This window comes from Pungitius pungitius, chromosome 15 (assembly GCF_949316345.1).
Source record: "Pungitius pungitius chromosome 15, fPunPun2.1, whole genome shotgun sequence".
Lineage (NCBI taxonomy): Eukaryota > Metazoa > Chordata > Actinopteri > Perciformes > Gasterosteidae > Pungitius > Pungitius pungitius.
In genome coordinates, this window is record NC_084914.1 from 3455575 (window position 1) to 3482608 (window position 27034).

The 27034-nt window shown below is 50.3% G+C and overlaps 2 protein-coding genes across 5 annotated transcripts; one reads left to right on the plus strand and one right to left on the minus strand.

The window, feature by feature from the left end:
• Nucleotides 1–635: 635 nt before the first annotated feature.
• Nucleotides 636–26856, minus strand: spidr (scaffold protein involved in DNA repair). 4 transcript variants are annotated; one of them, XM_062557691.1, is made up of 20 exons: nucleotides 26241–26856; nucleotides 25769–25936; nucleotides 25469–25526; nucleotides 24843–25019; nucleotides 23998–24137; nucleotides 21006–21205; nucleotides 20255–20382; nucleotides 18706–18952; nucleotides 15618–15810; nucleotides 14761–15008; nucleotides 9418–9576; nucleotides 7137–7227; nucleotides 6909–7049; nucleotides 6735–6797; nucleotides 5954–6185; nucleotides 5318–5449; nucleotides 4218–4311; nucleotides 4007–4118; nucleotides 3069–3125; nucleotides 636–2523 (listed from the first exon to the last, which is right to left on the minus strand). In XM_062557691.1, exons 1-20 carry the CDS (start codon nucleotides 26253–26255, stop codon nucleotides 2404–2406), a joined length of 2775 nt encoding a protein of 924 aa, XP_062413675.1. In that variant the 5' UTR covers nucleotides 26256–26856; the 3' UTR covers nucleotides 636–2403. The 4 variants fall into 4 exon arrangements, with proteins under 4 accessions (XP_062413675.1, XP_062413676.1, XP_062413674.1 ...); XM_062557692.1 differs by having other exon boundaries at nucleotides 7149–7227; nucleotides 23998–24140; nucleotides 26241–26855; XM_062557690.1 differs by having other exon boundaries at nucleotides 23998–24140; nucleotides 26241–26855.
• Nucleotides 791–1708, plus strand: cebpd (CCAAT enhancer binding protein delta). The gene has a single exon (XM_037457566.2). It carries the CDS (start codon nucleotides 791–793, stop codon nucleotides 1706–1708), a length of 918 nt encoding a protein of 305 aa, XP_037313463.2.
• Nucleotides 26857–27034: the final 178 nt, after the last annotated feature.

Genomic DNA, 27034 nt, shown 5'->3' on the forward strand with positions numbered 1-27034 from the left:
CTTCTACAAACAATCAGCTGATAAAATACATCATCAGCACATCAAGTACTAACGATGAGCTACACGCTGACCACCTGCAACGTTAAAGTACCGCTTCTCAGAATCAGAAAACTATTTCCAAGTTTGTTGCACATATGAGGAAAACGCCTCGCTGATTTGGAGCTTAACTGTACAACAGTGTCATTTAACTACATACATTAATGTATGAGCAATGATTATTCAGGGAAATACTAAAACATAAAACATTGTGCAGCATTTTAGTTCAATTTATATCTTGCGGTCAGTAGTCTGTTTTTATGTGTAACATCTTTTGATACTGATAATGTAGTACTTTTACTACTCATGCTCCAGTAAATGATCTGAATACTTTGAACTAGTTCTACTTCTGGAGACCAATTAACTCCGTATGTAAACAACGCGCAACCATTCATAGCGTCGTAGTAAAATGTGGGCGGGGCCAGAACCCCGCCCCTCTCTCCTCAAATGGGGAGTCAACGGACACCACGTGACCGCTTGTTTTGACTTGACTGGCTCGGAAGAGGGCGGTACGTGTGACGTCGGCGGGACGACGCTACAAAAACAGTGCGCGAGCGGAGAAGCGCTCCAGAGAAGTGTCAAGTGCTGTCAGGAGAAGAGAACCACCGCTTCATTTTTTTTTTTAAATAGTAAAAGTGGGAGAACGCCTCTGCGGGTTTACTGCGCTGTCACATCCGCAGGTCGCCTCTTCAAACAAGTTACTATACTTCCCAAACCACGTGGGGCCGAGGGGGGGCGCGAGTCACCAGCGTTCATGTGCGACATATACAGCCTGGACTCCCGCTGCGTGTCTCCACGATGCAACATGAGTTGGGCGGTGGAGCCCGCTAACTTCTACGAGAGCGCCAAGCTGGGCGCCCCGCAGCACGGGCTCTGCAAGCCGGGCGGCGAGGGGCCCCCACCCATGGCGGAGCTGAGCACCGCGGCCGCCACCGCGGCCATGTACGACGACGAGAGCGCCATCGACTTCAGCCAGTACATCGAGTCCATGACGGCCGTGCCGAACCTGGAGCTGTGCAACGACGAGCTCTTCCTCGACCTGTTCAACACCGTGAAGCAGGAGAAGCTGGACTTCTACAACATGCAGAGCCCCCCCGCGCAGAGCGCCGACCTGCAGCAGCAGCACCAGCAGCAGCACCAGCAGCACCAGCAACAGCACCAGCTGTCGGCCGCGTACGCGGCGGAGCGGCGCGCGGACCTCGGGCTGGAGAAGGGGGCGTTCTGCGCGCCCATCAAGCAGGAGTCCGACTGGAGCGACAGCGACGTGTCCTCGTCCCTGCCCTCGCAGATCGAGAGCTGCGCGCAGACCTCCGTCAGCCTGCCGACGGGGCAGCCGACGCCCCCTACCACCCCGGAGCCCGGCTCCGCGGCCAGCTCGGCCAGGTCCTCCCCGCGGAAGGTCGGCCGGGAGAAGGGGAAGCGGGTGGACCGGTACAGCGTGGAGTACCGGCAGAGGCGAGAGCGGAACAACATCGCGGTGCGGAAGAGCAGGGACAAAGCCAAGCGGCGCAACGTGGACATGCAGCACAAGCTGCTCGAACTGAGCTCCGACAACGACAAGCTCCATAAAACGATCGAGCAGCTCACCAGAGAGCTCTCCGGGCTCCGGGACTTCTTCAAGCAGATGCCCAACCCGTCCTTCGCGGGCTCCGCGAGCGCCTTGAGCCGGTGACAGATTCACGGATCTGTGGACTGAGCCATAAGCAGACTTACCTCAACAGACATTTTCTCGATTTTTACCATCTGTAACAGATGCATTTTAAGCTTACCATAATGGCACTGGAAAATATACGATGTTGCTGCCATTTTTTGTGGGATTGTCCTCTGTATTAAATTATTTTACCACTGCATTTACATGATATGGTACATGTTATAATTCCAAACTTTGTATAAGAGCCAGCGCATGATCTTTTATATCGTTTGTATGAAACCCTTGAAAACATTTTGTTTATGGAATCTATAATAAAATTGCTGAAAAGGTGCAGAAATATCCTGGTCTGAGTAATCTTTACATCTACTGTGTGGAGGGAGCAACTGAAAATGTCACATCAGCAAAAATCCAACTTTATTAACACAGTGAAAGTTTCTTTGATACAGAGGTAGATGACTTTTTTTTTTAAGAGCCAAAAGTTCCCGTTGATGGGCGGCTTTGACAGACTGCACGCCACCGCTCTACCCTTGGGCTGTCAACTCCCAGTCCACAGGATCGCGTATCTTTAAAACACAAACAAGACCTTGTCTTCTTGCAACCTCAAGCTGTCAGTGAGGCCTTCGGGGCGGGGGAGGGGCGATCTGGCTCAGACCTTCGGAGGCCTCTCGTGCAGATCCTTGGAGCCGACTGAAGCCCGAGGATTGATGTCGCTCCTCTCACAGGCAGATTTCTTCCAGGCCGATCCAGAGGGCCGGTTTCCTGGTGACGACACGGACGTAGACGGCGAGGGGCCCCACTGCTTGCCCCAGGACGTTCTCCACGTCGTAACCTGGGAACTGAAACGCACTCCGTCAGAACATTTCTCTCACTGTGCAGCATTCCTTCAACACGTTTAAAAAAAAAATCATCTGAAGCTGCAAGAATACTCGTGTGCACGACAGGCTGACGTGACCTTTGCACCCTGCACATTGGTCCCGCGGCATTTCTGTTGATCTAAGAATTCATTCCTCACTCTAAATGTTCCCCTGGTAAACATCATTACTGCCTACAATGCAAATAACTCTGCATTCGCAAGATTAAAGAACTGCGCCAACGCCTGTAAGTCATATTCATGAGTTACGAACGTCTCCAGCGTAGAAAACTGCTTGCAAACGTTAAAAAAAAAAATCATTAAATATGAGAGGTGGGTGGGAGGTGACGTCAGTATTTCGCTGCCAAATTCCCGGTCAACGTTTTGTGACCAGCATGACTTCGTTTAAAAAAAATAAAAAATTCTTTCAGTGCAGCAGAAGCGTTATCACCTTGACACGACCAGATTGCAAGGCTTTGAGAACATATTGACACGAGATCAATGCCCCACAGTTTGTAGAAGCGACCCCACCTCGTGAGCCCCCAGGGCTGCTGAGTTCAGGATGGACGCGATGGTCTTCTGCTGCAGCTGTCGGGAGACATGAAAAGGACTCTGGACTCATCAATGTCCTTGTTAACGTTGCAAATAAAAAACAAAAAAAACAAATGCAAGTCACAGATTGATAGAAGAAGGGCGCTGAACATTGGGCGGCTGATAAGAACAACGCTGCTCGTTGTTATCGCGTTGGCTCACGTCGTTTCCGGACATAAAAACCACGGCAGATTTGACTCGATTTAAAACCACGGCACGCAGACACGTGTTCAATGAGGAGACATCTCACACGAGAAGGTTAAGCTCAAGGAAACTTCAGCGAGTCTTTGTGCTGTCAATCCTCCGGCATCACATTCGGTTTGCATTCTAGCCCGAAAGTTAAGTTGGCTTGATGTTTTTGGGAATAAAACGCTATTCGTTTTCTTTGCCAAGAACTGGAGGCGGCGGTTCGATACCGCAATGCCACACGCTGTCTGTGGCTCCAACGGGAAGCAGCCGGTTAGCTTAGCACGAAGCCTGGAAACAAGCTAGCACGGCTACGTCGGCAGGTAACAAAATCTGCCCCCAAAAGGAGGCCAAGAAGCAAAGTGGAGACTCGCAGGTGATTATTCCCCACCCAAGAAATGGTCTGACCACAAGCCTTTAAAAAAAAGAAAAAGCACCACGTTTGTAAAGATTAAACGGATGATTTATAACCAGTTGATTGGAGGCGGATCTTTAAACAGAGCCGATCTCTACGCTGAGGCGGCTGGACGTAGACGTGATATCGAGCTGCATGATTCCAGCTCCCCCGAGGAAGTGGACCTTTAAATACCCGATCCCCCCGGAAAAGTGAGACTCACCAACGAGTGGACATTCAAATGACAGAATAACCCCCCCCCCCCCCCCCCCCGCCCCCCCGATTACACCGTTCTCACCTTCACCTTCAAGGTGCAATTACTTAATGAAGAACTCAGGAACACTTCCAGCTGAATCCTGGTGTCTGGCTCCTCCACCGGCGCTGCACAGGGACCACAGCGCAGCTTTGGCCTGCGAGGAGGAGGAGGAGGAGGAGGAGAGAAACAAAGCGTGTGAGGTCTGTTTGCAGAAAACGTTGCAGTCATTTCCATTCGAATTTTAGAACTTTACGGTGTTTCCGGTGACATCTCCAAGTTGTCACTTCCACAGCGGTTGCAGGCCGGCCAGGAATAAGCTGTGGCCTCATCCACGCCGACTATCACCCCTGCAGGCAGAAACAAAAGTCTTTACATTTGGACATTTTGCGCACAAACCCCCCCCCCCAGTTTACGTTCAGCAACTGTTCTTTCACTCAGGTAGAGGAAACGAATAAATGAGCTACGCGGGTTTCCAAGTGTGTGTGTGTGTGTGTACGCGTTGTGAGGGGGGGGGCGTAAGAGATAAACACATCCCCTTCCATTTTTATCTGAGCCGGGCCGCTGATACAAAACGCAGCAGAGCGCTGCCGGGCCCCCGGAGCGCGTCAAACGCTGCACAACGCCAGGCTCCGGCCTCGCACGTCGAGGTGGGGGGGGGGGGCTTTTTCCCCCCACTGGTCATTTCCAGGAGATGAGTCCCCGCGCGCCACCAGGGCAGAAGATAACAAGTTTGTTTTATTGTTTTTCAGCCACCTGACCAAACACGTCCGGGCCAGAACCCGAGAGAGGACGCACAAGTCTGACCTCCTGCCCCCCCGGCTCTGACGCCGCCTTCACAGATGCGGGTTGTTATCGGTTTCGCGCCGCATTTACATAATTGGAAAGCCTCAGAGTGGGGGGGGGGAAAGAGAAACACCAACTCACATCTTATGTGTCTTTTTTGATGTGAGCAAATTGGAGAAATAGGGGGTAAACAATGCAAAGTTCTTTCAATCTGAAACCAATTTACACCGGATCGTTGCATCTGACATTCAAGCGGGCCTGATGGGGAGCAGACGCGTCGATTTCACTGACACTACGACGTGGGAATTGATTGAAATCCAACGAAATCCAATGTGTTTTTGTTTCCTTTGTCCCAAAACAATGAGAGCCTGAAGACACTGAATAACAAGCAGCAGAGAGCCGGTGCCTCGGAGCCACATCAAGGCCTCTCGCTGAGCCGCAGACCCGCCGACGAGGAATAAAAAGTGGTTTTCGTTCCGCTGGGGGGGGGGGGGGGGGAACCCACCCACCGGGGGCGCGTTCTGCAGGAATCAGAGCGGGGGGGGGGGGGGGGGGGGACAGGAGACTGACCCGAGAGAGAGCAGACGGAGTTGGGTGTGACCTCGGGAGTCAGGGGATCCAGTCGCACAGGTCCGGGCGGGGCCTCCGCCCGAGGCTCGGACACCACCTCCACCACCGACTGCTCCGCGCACAACAGGACTCCTGGAGAGGGAGAGGGTTACTGCAAACACACGTGCATGGGAAATATTTCTTTCCCTGGAGCTCCAGAGCGAAGAACAAAGAAAAAAAAAATTAAATCCCGTGTAGAAGAAGGAAAGAGAAAGTACAGGCCGAGTCTGTGGAGACTCATTGTGGGTCAGAAGGGATTCAAGTTTAATTTCTATCAAATGCTGCATATTATTCCTTTAACGTATCATATGTATGTAGTGTCAATCTACCTTTTCTATTAATGATGAATAAGACAGAGGTGACAGTTTACTTCCTCTACTTGTGTTTCATGAAGTACACACAAAGTACTTCTTCCTCCACTGCAAGGAACTGTTGACCCTAGCAGTCAGATCGATGCAGCAAACCGTGCAACACAATACTGAAATGGAAATCCTAAAGTGAAGAAACTCGGTTGTTGTGCTTTTTGGTGGAAGGTCAGCAGGTATATTTACTACGCTCTGGGTGCACGTGTCGCGGGTTTCGCGGCGCAGCTCTAACCGTGTTCTCTGATGGCGTCTGTGAAGGACACGCGACGGGGCGCGGGGGAGTTCAGCGCGGCGAGGACAGAGGAAGTGAGCGCACAGGAAGTGCTGACACACAGCGCCACGGTTCGCCCGCGCGGCCTCTCGGGCGGCCGCTCCTCCTCCTCCTCCTCTTCCTCCTCCTCCTCCTCCTGGAGAGCGGCGTCCGTCAGCAGCAGCCAAACCTCACCCTGGCCTACATCGCGACCCTGAGACGCAGAGACGTGCTCAGGAAACAAGACTGACCCAGAAAGACACACCAGGAAACACTGCACAGCAACAAAAAAAAACAACTAAAAACACCCCCCCCCAAAAAAAAAAACCCAGCTCTGAGGAGATTATCCAGTCAACGAGCTGCACGCCTTCAGGCTACAATCGTGTGCTGCGGCGGTGGGAGGCAAAGTCCACTCTGACCGAGATGAGATAACATCTCAGAACAAAGTTTAAAGGTCTCCCCCAATCGATGGCAGGGAACGTCCAGGCCTCTCACACGCACACACGCATACACGCATACACATACACATACACACACACACACACACACACACACACACACACACACACACTCACATACACACACACGCACGCACGCACGCATGCCCACACGTCAGAGATCAATCTTATCAGTGTGTTGGTTGAATTTATCTCAAGGGGGGGGGGGGGGGGGGGGGGCCCGAGCGAGGAGCTAGCACGGGGGCCTCTCGCTTCTCTTCCCAAAATGGTTGTTTTTTTCCGTCAAGAAGAAAACCAAAAAGTACCTGCGTTTCTCTCTTGTAGAGAACAGTGGCGACAAAACTGCAGCGACAGGTTTGGCGCTCGCTCTGTGTGGGGGGGGGGTGGGAGGGGGGGTAGGGGAGCAGACAGAGAGGAGTCTTAAGAGATTAGTTATCGCGACGATCTGCTGGCGGAATGTTCGGTACGCGCCGCGTCACCTGCAGAACGCCCGGGAGGGTTTGCCGGGCGGGCGGGCGGTAAAGCGGCGACGCGGCTCCGTCCTCGCCGGGCTCCACGGAGCTCTCCTGACCCGACAGCAGGTAGCAGAACCCCGGGGCCACACCCGCGGGTCGGCCTCCCTTTGAAGGAAAAAGCGCGCGGCGGGCCACCAGTTGGTGATGTGCAAACACAGAACACGATGTCGGGGCGCTGCGGGGAGAACTTACAGGGCGGCGCACACCAGGTGTGTCTCCGTGATCTTTGAGAGGCATCACTGGGGGCCACAGGCTGTCTATCAGGCTGAAGAGCCTGGTGCTCCTGAGGTTGAGACAAAAAAAAAAAAAAAAGGACAAAAAGTAAGAAAAGAGGCTCTGAAAAGGGCGGGTTGTGTGTGTGTGTGTGTGTGTGTGTGTGTGTTGGGGCGGAGGGGGTGACGGTGGGAGAAAATGGTGAATAAGGGACTTTAACGGGAAGATAAAGAGCTTTAACAGCCAGTTTCACTTCCACTGAAACGCAGCCCCGCTAAAGACACAGCTTGTTCTAACAAATTGGCAGCGAGCGTGCTCGGGCTGGCAGAGCACGTACGCTCCAAGAAGAAGAGAGAGAAAAAAAAAAAAAGAAGAAATTGTTTTCACACACACACACACACACACACACACACACACACACACACAGGTTTTTGAGATACTGAAAGGGTGTGAAAACGGTGCAGGCCGATGGACATCGCCACGTCACCCGTGGCGCAAAAAACAACAAACGTTTGGAAACGTTGCGGCTTTGGCGGTTAAAGTTTATAAAAACGCTCTGTTGGTGACGCCGGACCTTCTTCCGCCCGGCTGTTAATCTCTCGGGGACGACAGGTCGGATTTAGATCCCGCTGGATGGGTTGTTGCGGCGTTTCGTTTCCGCCCCCCCACCCCCGGGGACGATTAAAACAGGTGGCGGCCACGGGGACACGGCGCTCTTTTCTTTTTCCAAGAAGGAGGAGGAGGAGGAGGAGGAGGAGGAGGAGGAGGAGGAGGAGGAGGAGGAGGAGGAGGAGGGAGCGTTCAGGGCGGCCCGGCGACGAGGCCCGGCAAACGCCGCCGTGAGCGCGTCAGCCCGGTGGTTAACAACCTGTTAGTCAGCCCGTAATCACAGGGCTCCTTTGTGTGGAACTGGTTGTGCAGCCCTGTCAGGTCCTGCGGGGGGAGGGAAGGGGGGGGGGGGGGGCGTCACTCAAAGAAGAGTAACGACAAACTAAACACGACGCATTCAACTCGCTCCGAGGGACAGAATCAGCTCAGTGATTTTTCTTCTTCTTTTTTTTTCCTCCCTCTTTAGTCAACATACATCCGAGAATGGGTAACTTTTCAATATAAAAGGGCAATATTGACACGACACACTCTCCCAGCGGGGCGGCCTCTTGATTGTCTACAAAAGCACACACACCCCCAAGATTAAGTATTCTCAGAGAAAAGTTTGACATCTTGGAAATGACGCTCGCTCACTCCTTTTCTTCGCCAAGAGTTAGATAAGAACATAAGACTCCACTTGAGCTAAGAGTCAAGTTGAGTCAGAGGCCCGGGTAGCTTAGCTTAGAATGAAGTACAGAAACACGCCAAACAAGAGAGCTTTTCTCTGCAAAAGTAACTAAAATCGGACTGAAATCTGCTCTCCAGCTCACTCCTCTCTTCCTTTGAGTAATGGAGTTGAAGTCGTTAACAGTCTTGTAGCTTCTTGTTTGCCAAAGAGACGCGACGGCGACATCAATCTAGTTCATCTACCTCAAGAACTAAAAATGAAGCGCATTCCCCAAAATGACAAACTCTTCCCACCCATGTGTTTAGATTTCCCTATATTTACTGGTTCTCAGAAACGGGTGGTAGGGGGAGGATAGGGGTGAATTCCTTTTTTTTTTTTACCCCAACCAGACAAACGTGCTCTTCTACTCGGGCTGGTGCGATAGCCGCATGCGTGAGACCCGTGGAGATGGCCCATCCATCCATCACAGCGCCCTCCAGAGACGTTAAGAGGCTCTGCGGTGGCACCGAAAATACCGCCGCCGACGTAAACATAGCCACCACCCCCCCGCACCCCCCCCCCCCCCCCCCCACAGCCCAGCCGCTCCGCAAATGTTCCCGGGTCAGTTCTTTCGACTGCTTCTAATCTGGGAGACACAGAGCGTGCCGTTCACCTCGGTGTCACTTTGCACGTATACACATGTGTGAGGGCTGCAGCCGTTAAAACCCGGGCTGCAGGATCGGCTGCGGCTGCGGCTGGGGGGCTTGCGGCTGGGGCCCCCCCCCGCCACCCGGTGCCTCTACGGCACGGCGCCCTGAGGCATTTCGCCCCCCCCCCCCCCCGGGGTTTGTTGCTGCAGATGGCTGAGGAGCGAGATAAGATAACAGAGCACACATCCATATCACAGATTGGCAGATTGGTCTCCTGTTGGGCGTTGGACGTCAGGTGAAAAGATACCACGGGAGGGGGGTGGGGGGGGGGGGGGGGTGGATAGGTGTGACTGACCTTTCTCGAGTGACCCGCTGCACCACCTTAATGCCTCTCAGCCGGCAGGTCCTCCCCTGCCACTCGCGGCGGTAGTGGTGGAGGTCGTCGCTGCAGGGCAGGAGGTGGAGCTGGACCACGCTGAAGGTCCCGTAGCCGTCCTGGACGAGCACACAGAGCCTGGGGGAGACACAATTTGGATCCAACATGAGTACTTCTTAAATGTCCGAAGGCTTAAAACTGTTCTTTTGTGTTTGTTTTGTTAACATCCACGTTTACTTGCTATCAGCCGTCCTCTTCACTACTGTACTTGATGTACCAGTGGTCATGAACTCTGCACGGTCTCCTTAAATGTCTGTATTTAAGGGAGCGTGACTTCATTGAATAAACACCTGGCTTTTTCCTAGGGGTGCAAGATTAAGATGATTTTCGCCAAAAACAACTGGGTGTGAATCAGTTAATGGCATCAGCGCGTTCGCTTCTAGTCGATGTTCTAACAGAGGACTCAAAAGTACTCAGGATCCAGTCAGGAACCAGAGCATTTTGGTGCAACAGGTGTTTATGAATACATAAACAAATGAAATATGCGAGAGATAGCCAGGTCCCCTGATTAGCATATAAGAACGTGAAATGAAGTGGCATGAAATAAAGTGCCATTATGAAATTAAAGTACCATGAAATGATTACATTTCTTTAATATTTATTGCCTCATTTATTTATTTCACTATGTATTTCAAATGCATATTTCATTTATTTATGCATTTATTCATTTATTTAATTTGGAATAAAACGGCATGCCATACATTTCTGCCAATATGCATTGCAGGTGATCAGACCAGGGTGCATTCAGGGCGAGGCCATGGTGCAGCAATGGTGCAGCAATGGTGCATTCAAGTTCATCGGTGCAATCACGTTGCAGCAATGGTGCATTCATGGTGCAGCAATGGTGCAGCAATGGTGCATTCAAGTTCATCGGTGCAATCACGTTGCAGCAATGGTGCATTCATGGTGCAGCAATGGTGCATTCCAAGTGCAATCACGGGTCCAAACATGTGACATTCAAAGTGCAGTCACGGTGCAAACAAGGGGCCGCTGTGGTGTATTAGGCCGCCGGAATACTTTCACTGGGAATTTGTTGGAAACCTTTTAACAAGTTCAGGAAAGTTCAGGAAATTGTCTTAACATCAACGTCAAGAAGATCTCCATAAAACCTCTCAGGAGAACTGAAAATTAAAACTTTTAAAGTTTTGTCCCTCGACTGGTGGATTTCTGTTTAGTTTGCCTGCGCTGCACCTGCAGGCTACTGACTGGATCGGAATGAATCAATCAACCAGGTATTTGCATGGATGACACTTCCACAATAATTGGACGCTCACATGTTTCTTTTGTATCGGGTAATGCGAGCCTTCTTTGTTTCCCTAAGAGTGAGCCATCGATGCAATCAAACATGAATAGCGACACGCCAACGAACCGGGCTTAATGGTGACATGTGGGAGTGTTCCTGCTGCTGACAGAGAAGACCTCGTGAGCTGCTGCGTATTCCTACACGCTGCTGCTGCTGCTGCTGCTGCTGCTGCTCCCAGTGAGGGAGGGAACTGGAACCGCTGTGGGATCCAGTGTCTTGGCCCGTCAAGCCCAGACACGGGGCCCCGCACCAGCCCCGAGAGTAAACAGTACAGTTCGTATCCCCACGCGAGAGACAAGAGCGCAGTCAGGGAGGGGGCCCGGCCATGCACGCACGCACGCACGCATGCATGCATGCATGCATGCGCATGTGCCCGGACCTTTGGAAAGTTTTGAGACCACCTGATTAGGGCCTATAAGCGTCCCGTGTTGGTAAACACGGGGCCTGTCTGTGTTTGTTCGGAGAGACCTGGAAATAGAGATCTCAATAACATTCCTGCCATGACTTCTGGTGGCGGAGGCCAATGTTTTCGCCAAGATTATTCTCAGCTGTTCGCTTTATTCGCTCCAAAATCGGAACCATCGCACATCTCGGAAAAAGAATGTTTTTCTTCTGATGGAGCCACGGTTTAAAAAAAAAAAAAAGGCGAAGTGAAGATTAGTGCGCGGCTCATTTGAATCACTCACTCATTGACTCAAAAAAAAAAAAAAAAATCACACGTTTGGCAAGAAAAGGCCTCGGGCTCAAAAGCAACGTTCACATTCCTTCAGAAAGGCAAAAGTAACATTTACTACAGCTAGATGAATGCGTGAGATGAATGGGGGCATTTCTCACCATGCGCCTTCTTCATTGATCTGACTTTTGATTTTTGTTTGTGTAATAAAGAAAGAATAAAAAAATAGAAACGGACCAAAAATGTAACATTTACAATGACGTAAAACAGAGAGAAATGTCTATATCGAAGAAGCTGCCGGCAAGTATTTTTTATTTGATAAACTATTTGAAACCTAATGGAACCGTTCAGCTCTCAAAGTTTGTCACACATAGAAAACTAAAGGCTTATTAGTCCCTTAAAAAAATGTAACAACTTCCACAAGCATATTAATACACATTTGGTGATTTAGTATTAACAACAACAGGGCGGCATTTAATAGATGGACTCAAAGGAAGGAACGCTTGGGGAATGTTTAGGTATGATTAATGCAGAGGAACACAATGTATTGTTAAATTACTTGTGAGCAGGATCAGTTCATTTTTGACTTTGTGTTTATTCATGGCTTGTATACAACACCAGGGCTATCATTTAACCATTACTACAGGCATACAATAAACAAACAAAAAGTTATGGAACTGAACCAGCCTAAAGCCCCAATAAATAAATCAATACGACCCTGCTTACAATGGGAACTACAGCTGCCAAGGTCACATTCCGTGAGAGCAGAGTTTCACTTTCCCCTTTAAAAGCAGCTTGTCTCAACGCGCAAAAGACTCGAGACCCGAGGTGACACCCGACACAGATAGCAGGAGATGACTGATGGGTTTCTCAGTGGTACCAGCTTGACCTAAACAACATTCAGTTCCTCCTTTTACTCGTTACAGCCCGACTTCCTCAAAAGCCCCCCCCCACCCACTCCCCCCCCCTCCGTTGGCCAGGCTTCCTTCTCAGGCAGTTTTCAGGAATTTGTTTTTGGGAGCGTTCACAGAATTCTCAGAAACTACGGTTTTCTTCCCGGAACTACGATACACAGAGCCTGTGCACGCACGCACACACACACACACGCACACACGCACACTTCCCCCCCCCCACACACACACACACACACGCACACTCCCACGCCGTGTGCGCCTGCACATTACTTGGCAACGCACAAGTAAGTGACCCACGCATTGAGAACAGAGAGGCCTCATTGGTGGGGGGGGGGGCGGACAGGCGGGATTCCTTCCTAAGTGTTGCCCACCAATCAGTGGCGGCGCCGTGATAAACACGGTTGTAACAGGATCCTCGCAGCACATTGTGTTCCTTCTCCACAGAGAGAAGGGAAAAAAAAGAAAAAGAAAAAGAGAAACAACTCTCCTCTCACCCTGCAAACAGTTAATCTCCTTGTTTATTCTACTCTGAATTTACGGGAATTAAACGTCTTCTTTGGGCATAAATATCCCACTGGCCCCCATCCCGCGTGTGTGTGTGTGTGTGTGTGTGTGTGTGTGAACGTAGAGGCTAAACAACAAAAGGATCAAATGAGCGTGTTGTCCGGGGCGAGTGAGTCACAGAGGCTGGGGACACGACGTGAGAGTAACAAACTGTACTCGTCTTTGCACAGAGAGGGGTGAGTGGGTCTGAGGAGTAACCCCCCCCCCCCCCCCCCCACGACCCCCCCGCCCCCTGGAAGGGTACTATTAGACCCTAAATATACCACGGAGGTTGTTATTCGAACCACAGCACAATAAGATGTTCCAGTACACTTAAGTACATAAAAAAAAAATGTAAAAAACACTGATATAAAGTGCGTAGTAGTAAGGAGGCGGAGTCATCCAAATGGTCTGATTTCGTGCCGGCGTGGTCACCTTTGATCATCGTGGGTTGCGGAGGTGAGGGAGGGCGGAAGGAGCGCTTCCGGTCAGAGGGCGGCGTTTGTTTACGGGTCGCAGAAGCCGCGTGGCAGCGGCAGGTGTCATTTTACAGACCCGAGCTCCCTCAGTCAGCTGCCCCACCGCTCAGAGGAACCGAGGCTTCGCTTCCATTACTCAGCAAAGAACTATAACAACAAGCCGGGGGGGGGGGGGGGGGGGGGGGCGAACCAAAGTTCATGCTGGTGAGTCAGTAACACTAATAAGACCTCTTAGGTAAACCTCTTTTCGATAACATGGGGAGCTTTGAAGAGTCTTTTAACCGACGGAAACTTTGTATCAAAACGTCAACACGAGACTTTCTTAGATGAGACGGAAGGTCGGAGCCCGTGCTGTGACAGTGACACGCACCCCTGCAACTCCACCCCCCCCCCCCCCCCTCGAGGTGTCAATCAGCTCGTTTGGTTTTACAGCCCACAACATCCTCCTCTTCCTCATCATCATCATCATCATCATTATCACATCCAGCAGTTGATGCTGAAATTGATGCCAAGAATCACATCAATGTCCTCATTTTCAGCACAATTAAAATAATAACACACTGAGCGCTTACATAAACAATGATCACATTTCGGTCCCACTGGTTAGCGCCTCACCCAATTAAAAAACAGTCACGGCGCACCAGCCCTGATTTGTCCGTGCGCGCAGCCATCGGCGCGTGGGCACGCGCGTTCTTGGACGCACGCCGCTCCCTCCGACATTACGCCGACGACTGTCACGCCCAAAGTAGAGGACTTCTTCAATGACGGTCACTGAAACCCGAAAGCAGACGCGATGGAGCATCTAGCAGCTCCATCTAGCATCTTCCAGCACTACGATTTATTTCCCTGTTGCGGAGACTGAGGCACTTTTACACACATAAAATATACTGCTGGTTTTCCTGCTGCCATTAAAGTAATAGAAGCCGATGAGAACCTGCTCCACCCAGCGGAGAGCTAACGGGCAGCGATTCAACTCGCTGGTGGACCGGATCGTCAACACACACACGCGCACACACACACACACACACACACACACATCGCGCTGCACTTCCACAGAACTGGACCCGAGTTGTTCGCAGAGGCGGCTGGATTCCATTAGGAATGTTTGTGTCCTTCGTCGAGCGATGCCATATGTCTGGAGACAGCGCGAGCGCCTTGTGGGGTGGGGTGGGGGGGGGTGGCCCCCCCACGGACAACGGCCCCCACCACTCTCGAAACAGCGCACCAGCGAGGATGAGGCCCGAGGGAAAAAAAACCCATGCACGCAATTAAAGAACGATTCTCTTTCACGGAAGCGGTGTCACACAAAACGCACACACGACCTCCCGCTATGAGCCGCTCCGACGGTACCTGGTTCTGCCCTTCTCCGCCGGCGGGGGAGCCGAGGACGAGCCGGAGGGAGGCCTGGCCTTCAGGGTGGACCCGGGGGAGCAGTCGGGCACGGGCACGGAGTAAACCCTCTGCACCACCGCCTCCACCTCCTGCCCCACGCAGCCGGCCTGGCCGAGCCCCTCGATGGCCTCCAGGAGGGAGAGGCTGCGCCGCGGCGACGCCCGCGAGCCGCCGCCGCCGTGGCGCCGAGAGCCGGGGGAGGCGCCCTGGTGGAAGTGAGACAGGAAACGCATCTTGCAGGAGTCATTTTTAAAAAAGGAAGAAATGCTTGTGCTTATTAAATATGGGTATTTGTTTGATGAAAATAGGAGGACTTTGGATATTGGAGAGACTATTTCACGATACAATATGGACCCAACGAAAATTACAAGCAACGTCTAGCTGAACCAACGTAATATTCATTTCCCCTTCACACCACACGTCATTTGTCCTTGTGGCCAGACTTCATCTCAGTGAGCAGCGTTAACCACAGGAATCGCTGCTTTGAGAAAAAGGACGTGGTCGACCGACACATACATTTAGAATATACACTTCAATTTGAGTGTCTATTCGATTCTTTCAGAGATTGAATGCAACACGGTTAGTGTAAAAACATGTTGTGAAGACTTTCGGAATTCTAAATAACACATTGATGATAACATTCATAGACTATAGACACCTCGCGTGTGTGAGGATGTCATTTTGTCTTAATAATAATAATAATAAACAGCTCCATCTGAGAATAACCTCGTGAATTTAAGAGGGTTAAACCAAGTCGGCGCCGCGTCCAACACGACCCGAACCTTAAATAAAAGTGCATTTTGAACAATACGCACTTGCACAGGCTCCATCTCCGCTGTGGTCCCGCCCGCCTCCAGCAGGCCAAAGGTGCCGCACAAAGGCGGCGGGCCGCGGCGGCCTGCCGGGGGAAGGCCTCCGGGGTCCAGCTTGGCGGCGGAGAAGACTTTCTGGCTGAAGTGCGTGTTCAGAACAGCGTTACAGCCCGAGCCCTCGATGGAGAGAATTTGCCTGCAAAAGACCCAAAATTCACAAGTTTCAGTCTGAGCGGCTTGTCAACATTCTGGATGGAGTCTGAGGCCCAGAAGTCGGCCAAAGACGAAGAGTTTGTGCGTTTTGTGCATTGATGGCGGATGCAGAGACTAACAGCACATTAAATGGAGTAAATTATTGCACATACTTTGAGACTGAATGTCAAGCTCAGATAAGCAAACAAACAAACCACCTCCGCAGGTTTTCACCCTGCACAGAGTGGGAGATCAAAGAAGAGAAACTACACAATGCTTCTGGTCCTCTTTCACTGGGGTGAGAGATGCTTTTTTTCCCCCCCCACACTAGCGAGGCTCCACGAGCTCGATCGCACAAGACTTTCCAAACATCACAGACAGCAAAAAGAAATATTCCTTCCACCGTGGGATCAGACGCTCGCGGAGCCAGACCCCCCCCCCCCCCCCCCCCCCCCCAGAATAACACGTCGTGACCGGCGTGAGTCTATAACGTCCCTCCCCACTAAGGAGAGGCCCAACGCGTCCAGGAAGCGCAGGTCCGGACAGTTCCGGACAGTTCCGGGTCAAGTGTTTGAACCCATTGACACACACACACACACACACACACACAGGTTGATTCACACACGTGTGTGAATCAACCTGTGTGTGTGTGTGTGTGTGTGTGTGTGAGAATCAACCTGAATAGCAGCTCATTACGCCGCAGGTCGGTTATGCCCAAGTTTGATTCACGGCTTAATTGTTCCCACATGCGACACGGGTGAGTGACGAGGGCTTATCGCTGACTCACAGTCGAGATTCCCGGCTGACGGGAACCGCCGAACGTGCTGCGGCTCGCAGCGGAACAACAAAAAACGAAAAGGCAAAGCGGGTTAAACATTGCTTTTTTTTTCTTCGTCTTTTAAACCTGTCCCATTTGGATGTAATGATCCAAAAAAAAAAACACACACACACACTCAGTATGCAGCGAGTTAATAGCGTTGGGTGAAGCGAGCTGAAGTGAACTCTCAAGGTTATCAAGTTCGCCTTCTTTATGGGTTTTTGAGAGGCTGTAGTCTCTTTCTTTATGTAGTTTTTTTTTTTTTATCAGACCAGCTGCAACTAATATTTAGTCCATCCTCAAAGATATGAAATGGGATTTGAATACCGCGTCCTTTAACAAATCACAGTTGATAAAAGTGATTAAATATTCCCGAGATAGCTATTCAAACTATGTAGAAAGAGGGTCGACACACAACTAAAAGAAACACGTGCACAGCCTCATAGCGAAGTTAAATCAACATGTTCATGTTCACCAACCTTGTGCATTACTTTAAGTTAATACAGCTTATCAAGTACTGATGTCAAGTATCATTTTATCACATCAGGATTCAACTTAAACATTTCGCCATGTTGTACTTCAGCACCTTTTAAACCAACTGTGACAAAAAAATAAATGATTTTACAATGTTGAGTGAATACTACATTATCCCTTCTGTGACTCTCGGCACATTCAGGTCATATCTGTCGAGCAGAGAGCCGTGACGGGTCCAACGCCCGCACACAGGAAGCTGACCTCCCCCCCTCCCCCTTGTTGGGAACAGGTGTGTGGGCCGCTGTCATCATCAGGCAGGTAGCCGGGTTAAGGAGCGGCCCGACGCTGCTGCTGACGTCACGGGGGGGGGGGGAACAATCCCTGCAGGTATTTCCGCCGCGAGGCGTGGGCGGTGGGGGCGGAGCCAACCTACTCACAGATCAACCCACCGGTGAGTGTCCCGCAGGAAGCAAAAAGCCTTGTAAAAAGCCTTACAAGACTCTGAACTGCGGGGGTTTTTTCCACCTCAAGCCCCGTGGCTTCAGACACGTGAGAGAATACCGAGCATGTCAACAGCTTTTCGTGCTTATGAGATGTGAATATTTGGTCAGAATATTGATTGATTAAAAATGTCGACCTGCTGGAAGTCATTTGCACGAACAAAAGGGCGGTTTTGGGGGGGGGTTCTTTGAAAGAGTGACTGGGAGAGTTGCTCTTACTTGTGGCTTCAGGAATGGAATACAACAGGGAAGGAGAGGTGCTAAAGCCACAGTGGAGCTCTCGAGCCACCATGTGTTTTCAATCTCACTCCTTTGGCTCCCTATACTCTCTGCTCCTAAATGCTCCAGAAAATAATCCCACTCTGGGTTTTTTTTCTCCCCGGCTTGCTGGAAATGACCGAACCACTGCCAGGAAGAGGAATGCGAAGCATTCCCTGGAGCTGTTTGTGACGTCGGAGCGCCGAGGAGGCCCCTTCCGCCAGCCTGGATATTCCAGGAGTACACTCAACCTAAACTCCCAACAGCTGGAGTCAACTGCTGCCTCGCTCCATCTCCAAAACAAACCCTGAAAACACACACACACACACATCTGGGCCTCTGCTTGGTATGAGAGCAGCACATTTTCTTACTTAAACCCCCCCCCCCCCCCCCCCCCCAAAATGTATGTTAAAGCTGGGCTTTTGTTCTCAGTTGATCAGAACGCCTCGTCAGCATTTCACTCGTTGTCCTGCACGTGGTCAGTTGAATTGTGTAACAGAGTCCTTTTTTTTTTTTTTTTGGAATGCCTGGCAGGACACAATGCTGATAAAAAAAAAAAATCAAAAAGAGGGAAGTGGAAGAAAGTTACACTCATCAGTAGAATACTCATTCTTCACAGATTTGGGTCTCTGGGTCCCGTCAGCTGGTGTCAATTAACAAAGACTTGTAAGATTACATCTGCTCGCTACATCTGCTGCCACTGCCTCGCTGTGAAAGCCAGAACCTTCACGTTTATATAACGTTCTCTGCAGCGCGGTGGGGTTTTAGACCTCCTCATTCTGCTTTGATAAGCTGGACACATCATTGTTAAACTCGACGAATGCTTGAAAACGGTATTTCGTCTCCTCACCACGGCGGGTACACGTGGACGACGTCGCCGGGCGCCGGGATCAGCTGGGCCGCCGTCTCTCTGCTGAACAGCACCAGCAGACGCCGCCGCCCCCCCTCCCCCTCCCCCTCCCCCTCGGCGGGAGGGTCTCGGCGCCGGCGGGCCTCTCCGGGAGGCGGGCGGGCGGGCTCGCAGCAGCTCGCCAGTTGCATGCTGCACTCCTCGTGAACCTCCAGCACCTCCAGCACCAGCACGCCGGGCCTGTCCACTGGAGAGCAGAAGCAGCAACAACAACAGCGCAGATGTTTAGCGTGCATTGGCGAGTGCGCGTGCGTTTCAGTGTGCTCTCACGGACCCTCGCTCTCCGCGGGACTCATTATGCGCTCCGACTCCACGACTGTAAAAGGCGTAACTGACTCAGCGAGCACCCCCCCCCCCCTCGGGGTCAGTGTGCAGATCTTTGGAATTTCACCGTGGAGTTGACTCTGCTGTTTTTGGCCCGAGCGATGTTGTCGACAGGCGTAATGTGGAGAAAAGGCCAAATGGTGACGGTGCCCCGAAGCCGTGAAATCAAAACTGCGATAAGAGAGCGACTCGGGCTGCACATCGCATCGAGTTGTGAAACCCCGCGGCGTCGCTCTCTGCGCATGTTAGCGCCCCCCCCCCTCGAAAGTGGCCAGAGGGAGGATTTTGATGCGATAAGACAAAAACGTCAGTCAAAAAAGGGTGGTGGCGGCGGGGGGGGTTCATGTTTCAACATGCATTCGTCTGCACGTGAAATTAAAGCGCTTTGCATTTTGGGCTGCATGCGTTCATGTCGCAGATTGGATAACCGTCATCGCCCTGCGGTGTTCCCGTTCCCCCCCCCCTCCTTGGCCCAAAAATAAGCCCATTAGGTTGTGGGCGGGGCACTTGAAACACAAATCCAAATGACAAGCGCCACAGATAAACAGGTATCAGGTAACGGCGTGACATGGCTATCCGGTAACAGCGCCGTTGTTAGCGAGTTAGGGCGCAGTGAGGAAAACAAAGTCTCCTTAAAAGGGTTCGACTGCGCACTCTGCAGCGCCGGACATCCGACTGGGGGGGGGGGGGGGGGGGGTGGTCAAAAAATGTCAAACAACAAAAAGTCAATACAAACCTCCACCCTTTGACTCCTTCCCCTCATAAACCAGTCGACTGACCGCGGGACTCTAGGTCGAACGTGGGCGTTTTTTTTTTGTTGTTTTTTTTTTTTTTCCTTTCCACTATCAACCGTCAGCTTTACGAACTCCGCTCGTGTCCCATTATAAGGACACGCTTCACAACGACAGAACAGACAGAAGCGGTTTTGGTACGCCGCAAAAAGGAAAAAAAAAAAGAAAAAAAAAAGAAAGAACTAGGCGAGCAGTTTCCTGTCACCTACATACCAGGTTCACGGCTCGGATCAGAATGCAATCACGCCTGCTCCGTCCCACTCACAAATCAAAGTTCATTGTGAAGCGGGGGGGGGGGGGGACCGGGGATTCAGAGGCCCGTGTGTGCGCAGCGGATCCGGGTGTGATGGGGACATTGGACGTGTGTTAATGACCTGTTGTTGTTGTTGTTGTTGTTGTTGTTGCTGCTGTTGGGGTGTCGGAGATGGACTGGTGCCTCCAGAAGCTGACGGCGGACCTCTGTCTGCTCCGGAGCCGGCCGAGCCGCTCGGCGAGGCCTCCGCTGCGCAAAACAGAACCAACGGCAGGCGCCGGAGTCACTGGCGGAGCGAGGGCGGCGTTCACACAGAGCTCTTCATCTCAAGAGATATTGATATTTTGAAGCGAAACGCAAACCGTTGAAAGACTTCAGATAGCCATCTGTCAGATTTTGGGGGGGGGGGGGGAAGGGGGGGTCTTGGAGATGGCAATGACATTTAGCACGCGCGTCGTGACACCAGGTGTCCCTTTCATCCTCCGCTGCGCCGTGGAAACACTGACGCCGCTCGCTACTCTCAGTGCTCCTACTGTGAGGCAATGTACTTGATCTATACTGTATGCATGTGTGGATGTGCATGAATAATAATGACTGAGGTAGAGAATCGCTCTGGATCAAATCAACCCGAGCAAATAATGAATTAAGCAGCCAGGCGATGAAACACGCATTAATGTAATTGTAGCTTTGTCGATGCGATCACTCATGATTTCACAGCGAGCCGTTGACTCAACGCCGTGTTACACAGTCAGCAGTTGACAAAGGGAAAAACCATTATGGCCCCCGGGACTCGGCAGATATCATTAAAAGAAGCGGAATCGGTGCCCCCCCCCTCAACGCGGCTTTTTGATGAACGCGAACCGCAGTCAAACCTTTGAAACTTCCTCTTCTTTTTGGCGGAGTCCTGCGGAGCCCTGGACGGCGCTTTCTGAGGCGTCCGCAGCATCGCCCGAGCAGACCTGACCCAGTCACTCACTGACCTCCTGCTGCCCTCACCAGACCTGGGGGGGGAGACGGGGACGCCGACGCGCTCGCCGTCGGACACGTGGCCCGAGATCTCTGGCTCCGTCACCTAGGGTCACAGGTACTTCATTAATTAAAAAGATTTTACCCTCATTTTTAAATACAAAAAAAAACATAAAACACCACGACATATTGGGGTGTGTGGGGGGGGGGGGGGGGTCATAAATTCACTCTTCACTCACTTCATTTATGAGTCATTAAAGACTTAATCAAATCCCGCAGTGTACAATGATGCCCTGTCAGGGCTGTTATGTTACACAAGACGGGGCTTGAAGCCCGAGCTGCTGCTCGCTGCACCTGAGAAGAACCCGTTCTCATGGAAAAATCCACGAGTTCTCCCGTCGTGTGCAGACACGACCCGGCATACCAGGCCGCAGCCAGCCTACCCGCTCGCCTCGTTCGAAATCAAAACTTGACCCCCGGCTGGGCGCCGCGCCAGCTGACGTCACGCTGCAGCGCGCCACGGGGGGAGAGAGAGGGAGGGAGAGAGAGAGAGAGAGAGAGAGCGGAGAAGAACACTATGTCCTTGGCCCCGGCTCAAGGAGTGTTTTCACCCGGGCGCCGAGAGCATTGTAAGCACGCCGCTCCGGACCCTCAGCCCGCTCGCACGTTTCCCCCCCCCCTCCCCCCCGGAACAAACAGTAGTAAAAATATGTTTATGGCGCTGCACTGTTGACTCGGCCCTGATGTGGTCGAGGTCGTTGACCCTGGGAGCGGCTGGTGCGGGAGGCCCGGGACACGCTTCATCTGGCCGGCGGACGCCCTCTTAGGACTGGAGAGGCAAAAAAAAAAAAACCCGCCCTCGTGGCTCCGCCTATCCACTTTCAGCACTGGTACAATAACACAGGAATCTGGCAGACATACGTGCAGTGAGTCAGCAGTAGATTTATCTGGAGTAACAAACTTGGACTGGGTTGGTTTCTTCTGTATCCTGTTGGATCCGGTTTTAAATTGGCAAGATCTCAGAAGCAAAATTCAGACAGAGTTGTTGTTCTGCTGCTCTAATTAGATCGAAATCAATTTTATTTTTTATTTTACTGAAACGCTATTCAAAAAGATGCCGATTATCTTTTGTTGCTTTGATGGCAAAAAGTTCTTAAACATTCATCGGGAGTCTACCTTTTTTTCCCTCCCCATCCCTCCTTTTTCTTGTCGAATCAAAAAAAATAATAAGTGAGACCTTCCTGGTCCGACTGTAAATAATCAAAAACCGCGATGACCAAAAAGGAAAAAAAGCAAAACATGCATACAATGCTACGAAAATGTTCTTGCAGTACTAATAATACTTTTTTTCTCCACAATACCAATGAAGAAACTAAATACTCAAATGCTATTCCCGTTACTGAACATGCAGCCAAAAAAAAACAACATACAGACATTTGGGTACAACCGCCTTTTTAAAAACTAGGACCCCCTTCCGTCGTTGTAGGAGGCGTCCGACCACAGGCCTCCATTCAGGTGATCTTAAGCCCTGCTCCACCCCGGAGAGCTGATAGCAGCAAAATAAACTGCGACAAGAGGAAGTAGCCGGGTCTGTGGGGCAGATGTTAATCTGCTTCCTCTCTGCACTCTGCAAAGACTTCGTCGCCGAGCCCTCGTTTTGCTAAACTGCACCTTCACTCAGTTGATTAGTGGCCACATCAGCGTACGCCGGTCCGATTGATCGCCGGCTCCCATCGTTGGCCGGGACGTTTTCAAGGACGCTTTCCCAACAAGGCGCCGCGTGTGGTCTTGAACCTCCACCACTCCTTGGGCTGTTGGTCGAGGCCCGGCTCTGCCTTCAACAAACAGGGATCCCCGCAGGAGCAGTCGAGTCTCCGCAGCATTACGGGGGGGGGGGGGGCACCAAAGATTGACTACTGCGATAACACGGCCCTGTGTGTCTAATGACAACGCGCGCGAGAAGTGGGTTCGGTACAGAGAGTCCGCATCCCACCACGCTGGGTTTTCACCATTGTTTTCTTTGGTGCTTGACCCGCTTGTTGTGCTGTTTTCTATTTGGTAATCAGAGGAAAAATGGCCAGAGATCAAGTGGCCATCACCGACTTGTTTTGTCGTCAAAACATTTAAAACCACTGGAATACAAAAAGCAGTAAAAAAAAAACCAATGATTTAAGCAACGGCAACAATCTGCTTGAAATAAATGATTAATAGACAATAAAAGTCTATTCATTTCTTGTCTATTGACAAATAACATCTCTACGGTATTGTGGTTTCCATAAATAACACTAAAGTTTCAGGGAATAAAAAGTATCTATTGTATTCATTGAAGCAGAAAGCATTCCTATGTATTTTATCATGTTCTTGTGGATATGCAGCAGTTTGGACAGTTTGGGTTAGGACCAAAAATGTTTTGCTGTGCTGGCTTTGGCCCCGATGGGCTCAATCAGGACAGGACATGAGGGAGAGAGAGAGAGAGAGAGAGAGAGAGAGACACCGCGTCACTCCACCTAACGGCGCAGCATCAGCTAAACAAACATCAGGGTAAACGCGACGCTGATGTGGCGACCTAAAACCCAATTAACGAAAAAGGTCTTCTTTTAAGTGACACAGAAAGACGTGCATTCACGCCGTGCACGCCAAAGCTGAAGGCCCATCAGTCTTAAACCACTCGGCAACAAGCCTCATTCTGGCGACTTGTAACATGACTGCGTGCATGCGCTGGTCGATCGACGTCACACTTTTAATTGCAAACAGACTGGGCTTTCAAGAAGTTCTATCGGGGCTCAAGTGGATGTGTGGCGCCATCCAGTGGTCATCAAAAACACACAAACCGAGTGCCAGCCTGCAGACCACGTGCACAGTCAACAGAAAGTTTGTGGTTATGAAGAGTTTACTCACATCAGAAGGTTGAAGGGGCGACTCTTCTCGTTTTTCAACGGAGGGCTCGGAGTCGCAGTCGGAGATTTGCTCCCCGCTGTCCTTATGGACGTCTTCCTCAGATTCGTCCAGATCACTGTCTGTGTCAATGGCAGGAAGGTCTTCTGAAGAAGAAAAAACAACCCACTTACCAGCTTTTTCCTCAAAGTCTCTCTCAACAACATTTCAGTCGAGCAGCGAGTAGAAGCGGCTCAGCTGTGTCGCTGTTTCATCCAGCACGTTCCTTACTTGGGTGGCTTTTTATTCTTTTTACTTGATCAAGTATTGAGGAAGACAATATAGTTAGTTGAGGCAACTCATCAAGCTCAATTGAAGTCAGATAAAAAGTTTTTGGCGTTTAAAAAGTGCTGAGAAATTGTATACGTTATTGTTAACTTCAATGTCTGTCGACATAATGAAAAAGGACCCCACAAAGAAATACAATTATTTTATTCATTTTCCTTTGGATTAAACGAAAGGTGAAGAAAAAAAGTTTTATTTCTCAATAGGGTTCTTTTAATAATGTTGCCATACACGAATAATAACAATCTAAGCTTCATTTTCATCACATCCTCCTTAGCTCTCACCCCGTTTCCAAAATTGCTGTCTCCATTAGTCATTTATCCACAAAAACATAAGGAAAAGGGACAGAAAGATACTAAAATCACCCTTTTGTTGAAATGATTCAACATTTGACAAATCAGGAAACGTTTATTGCCATTATATGTTAGACATACATGGAATTTGACTTGGAGTTCACGGCTACAATAAGAAGACCGGTACCACTCTGACAGGAAGAGCGATATCAATCTGACTCCTACAAGTACCTTTGTCCGTGCGCAGCATGCGCAGCGCTCTGCTGTAGGACTGAATGGGACCTGAAGGACTGGTTGGTCTCTGAGGAACCTGCTGCTGCTGCTCCTGGGTCTCGTCAGCGGACTGTTCACCGTCACTGGAGCTCCAGGCGATGTGCACCGGGTCCTCGATGACCGCAGCGGTCTGCACTGAGCCAACACAAGATGATGCATGAGAGGATGACATCACGCTCTGATCGGGAAAAGATGAGGCAACTGTTTTCATATTTTAACAGTTAAAATCTCAGAAGGAGGAGCAGCTGAAGTCCCCCCTGCACTCAAACTGAATCCAGTAGTTTAAATTATTGTGTGTTTAATTAAGAAGAGGGTTGGGTATGGTTTCAAATTAAACTTAATCTCAAACATTAGAAAGTTGTCAAGCACATGCAGCTTCACTTTTCCCTATCGTTCAAGGAAAAAACTGGAAAACCTGAGAATTAAATCACGAACCATCTGATTGAAGAAAGTAAACAATATTACAATGGGACCAATCATTCAATGGAAGCTTTCACTACTTGACCGTTTTTGATAAGCGGTGGTGTGAAATCATCAGTTAAACGCAATCTATTGCACAGCCCTTAATGAAAGAAAACAATTACCTAAAGTGGGGAACTTTCTATAGTCAGACAGTTTCCTCCCTGATGTCTGGAGATTATTCTGCAACGCAAACACAATTATCAACAACGTGAGAGCAACGTGAGAGCAACGTGGTCACGATGAATATGCGGCTGAGGGGGGGGGGGGGGTGGCAGGTTTGCATAAGGGTCAACGTGGTCACGATGCATAGTCACTAAGGGTGATGGCGGGTTTGCATGAGCGTCAACGTGGTCACGATGCATATTGGTTGAGGGGGGGTGTTGTATGGTTTAACATATCTCCAGGGGGGGGGGGGGTCAAACCTCCATCGCTGCAGCCTCCAGGAAGCTGTCTCCACACCGCTCCCAGCTCCTGGCGGAGGACGCAGATGAAAGCGATGGCGGTTCTCTGCCCGCTGGTTTTGAACCGGTGGACCTCTCCACTTCGTCCGGAAATAAAACACCCGTCACGTCCTTGAAGCATCTTCGACGCTACGATAATTAAAACGAAGAGAAAACGACGGGCATCCAAAACTTAATCAAAAAGAGATGGCTTGGTTGCTCTTAGTCGGAGCTGATTATAATTGCGGTGGCGGTTTATTTATTAAAATTAACTATTGCAATACAAAAGTGGTGTACCTACAATGCAAGCTAACATCGGTACATACAAGTCCTGACAGGTAAACTCAGCTCAGCTGTGGGCCGGTTGAGGCGGATCCTGACAAAGCTAAGTAGCCTGTAGCATAGAAGTTAGCACAAACTGGCTAACGATGTAGCAAGCTAGCGGGTTTCTTACCTTTCTGGAAGACATGGCGACAAAATAAAATAAAGTTGAAGCCACAGCTGTTGCTACATGCGTTTCCACATGACGTTATCTAGTGAAATATGTTTAATTGACCTGCCTTTGTTTAATAGAGGTTTGCCGGTGGTTGCTAACTCACTAGTTTGCAAACTAACTAACGTTGAGTTAGCAGAACACACCAGTTTAGGCTGTTACTCAATCTAAGTGGGGTGTGCTTCTTTATGCAACCGCGTGGCCCGGAGGACACCCGTGTATCTCTGTGCGTTAGAGCTTCTTTCTCATTCAAAGTAAAAGTATCTATACAACATCACTCTTAGTACTGTGCAATATAAACATACTATTATGGGTTAGGTTACTTAGTATATCAAGAAGTTGCCGTTATTTCCACCCGTACCAGCTGCCCCGTAATAGTGATCTAGCCTTCACATGAATGCATCGTTGATTCAGTATTAGGTGCATTTTCCCCTTATACTTTTAATTCCATAAGTATGGTAATATTCCGCTAGTCATTTAAAAGATCTGGATACTTCTTTCTCCACTACTAAATAAAATGACAAAAATGAAAGTACTCATTATTATCCCATCGCGGAGTCTTTTATGGTTTTAGAACGGTTTCCACCTCTATTTGTATTATCCACTGTACCAAGATTTTTTAATTCTTTGGAAGCATACTACCTTAAATATTAACTGACCCATCCCTCTAATCAGTAATTAACATGACATTTCAGAACTATGCCTTTAAATCCTGTGATGCTAAATTTGACTCATCCATGATTTGGCTTCGAATC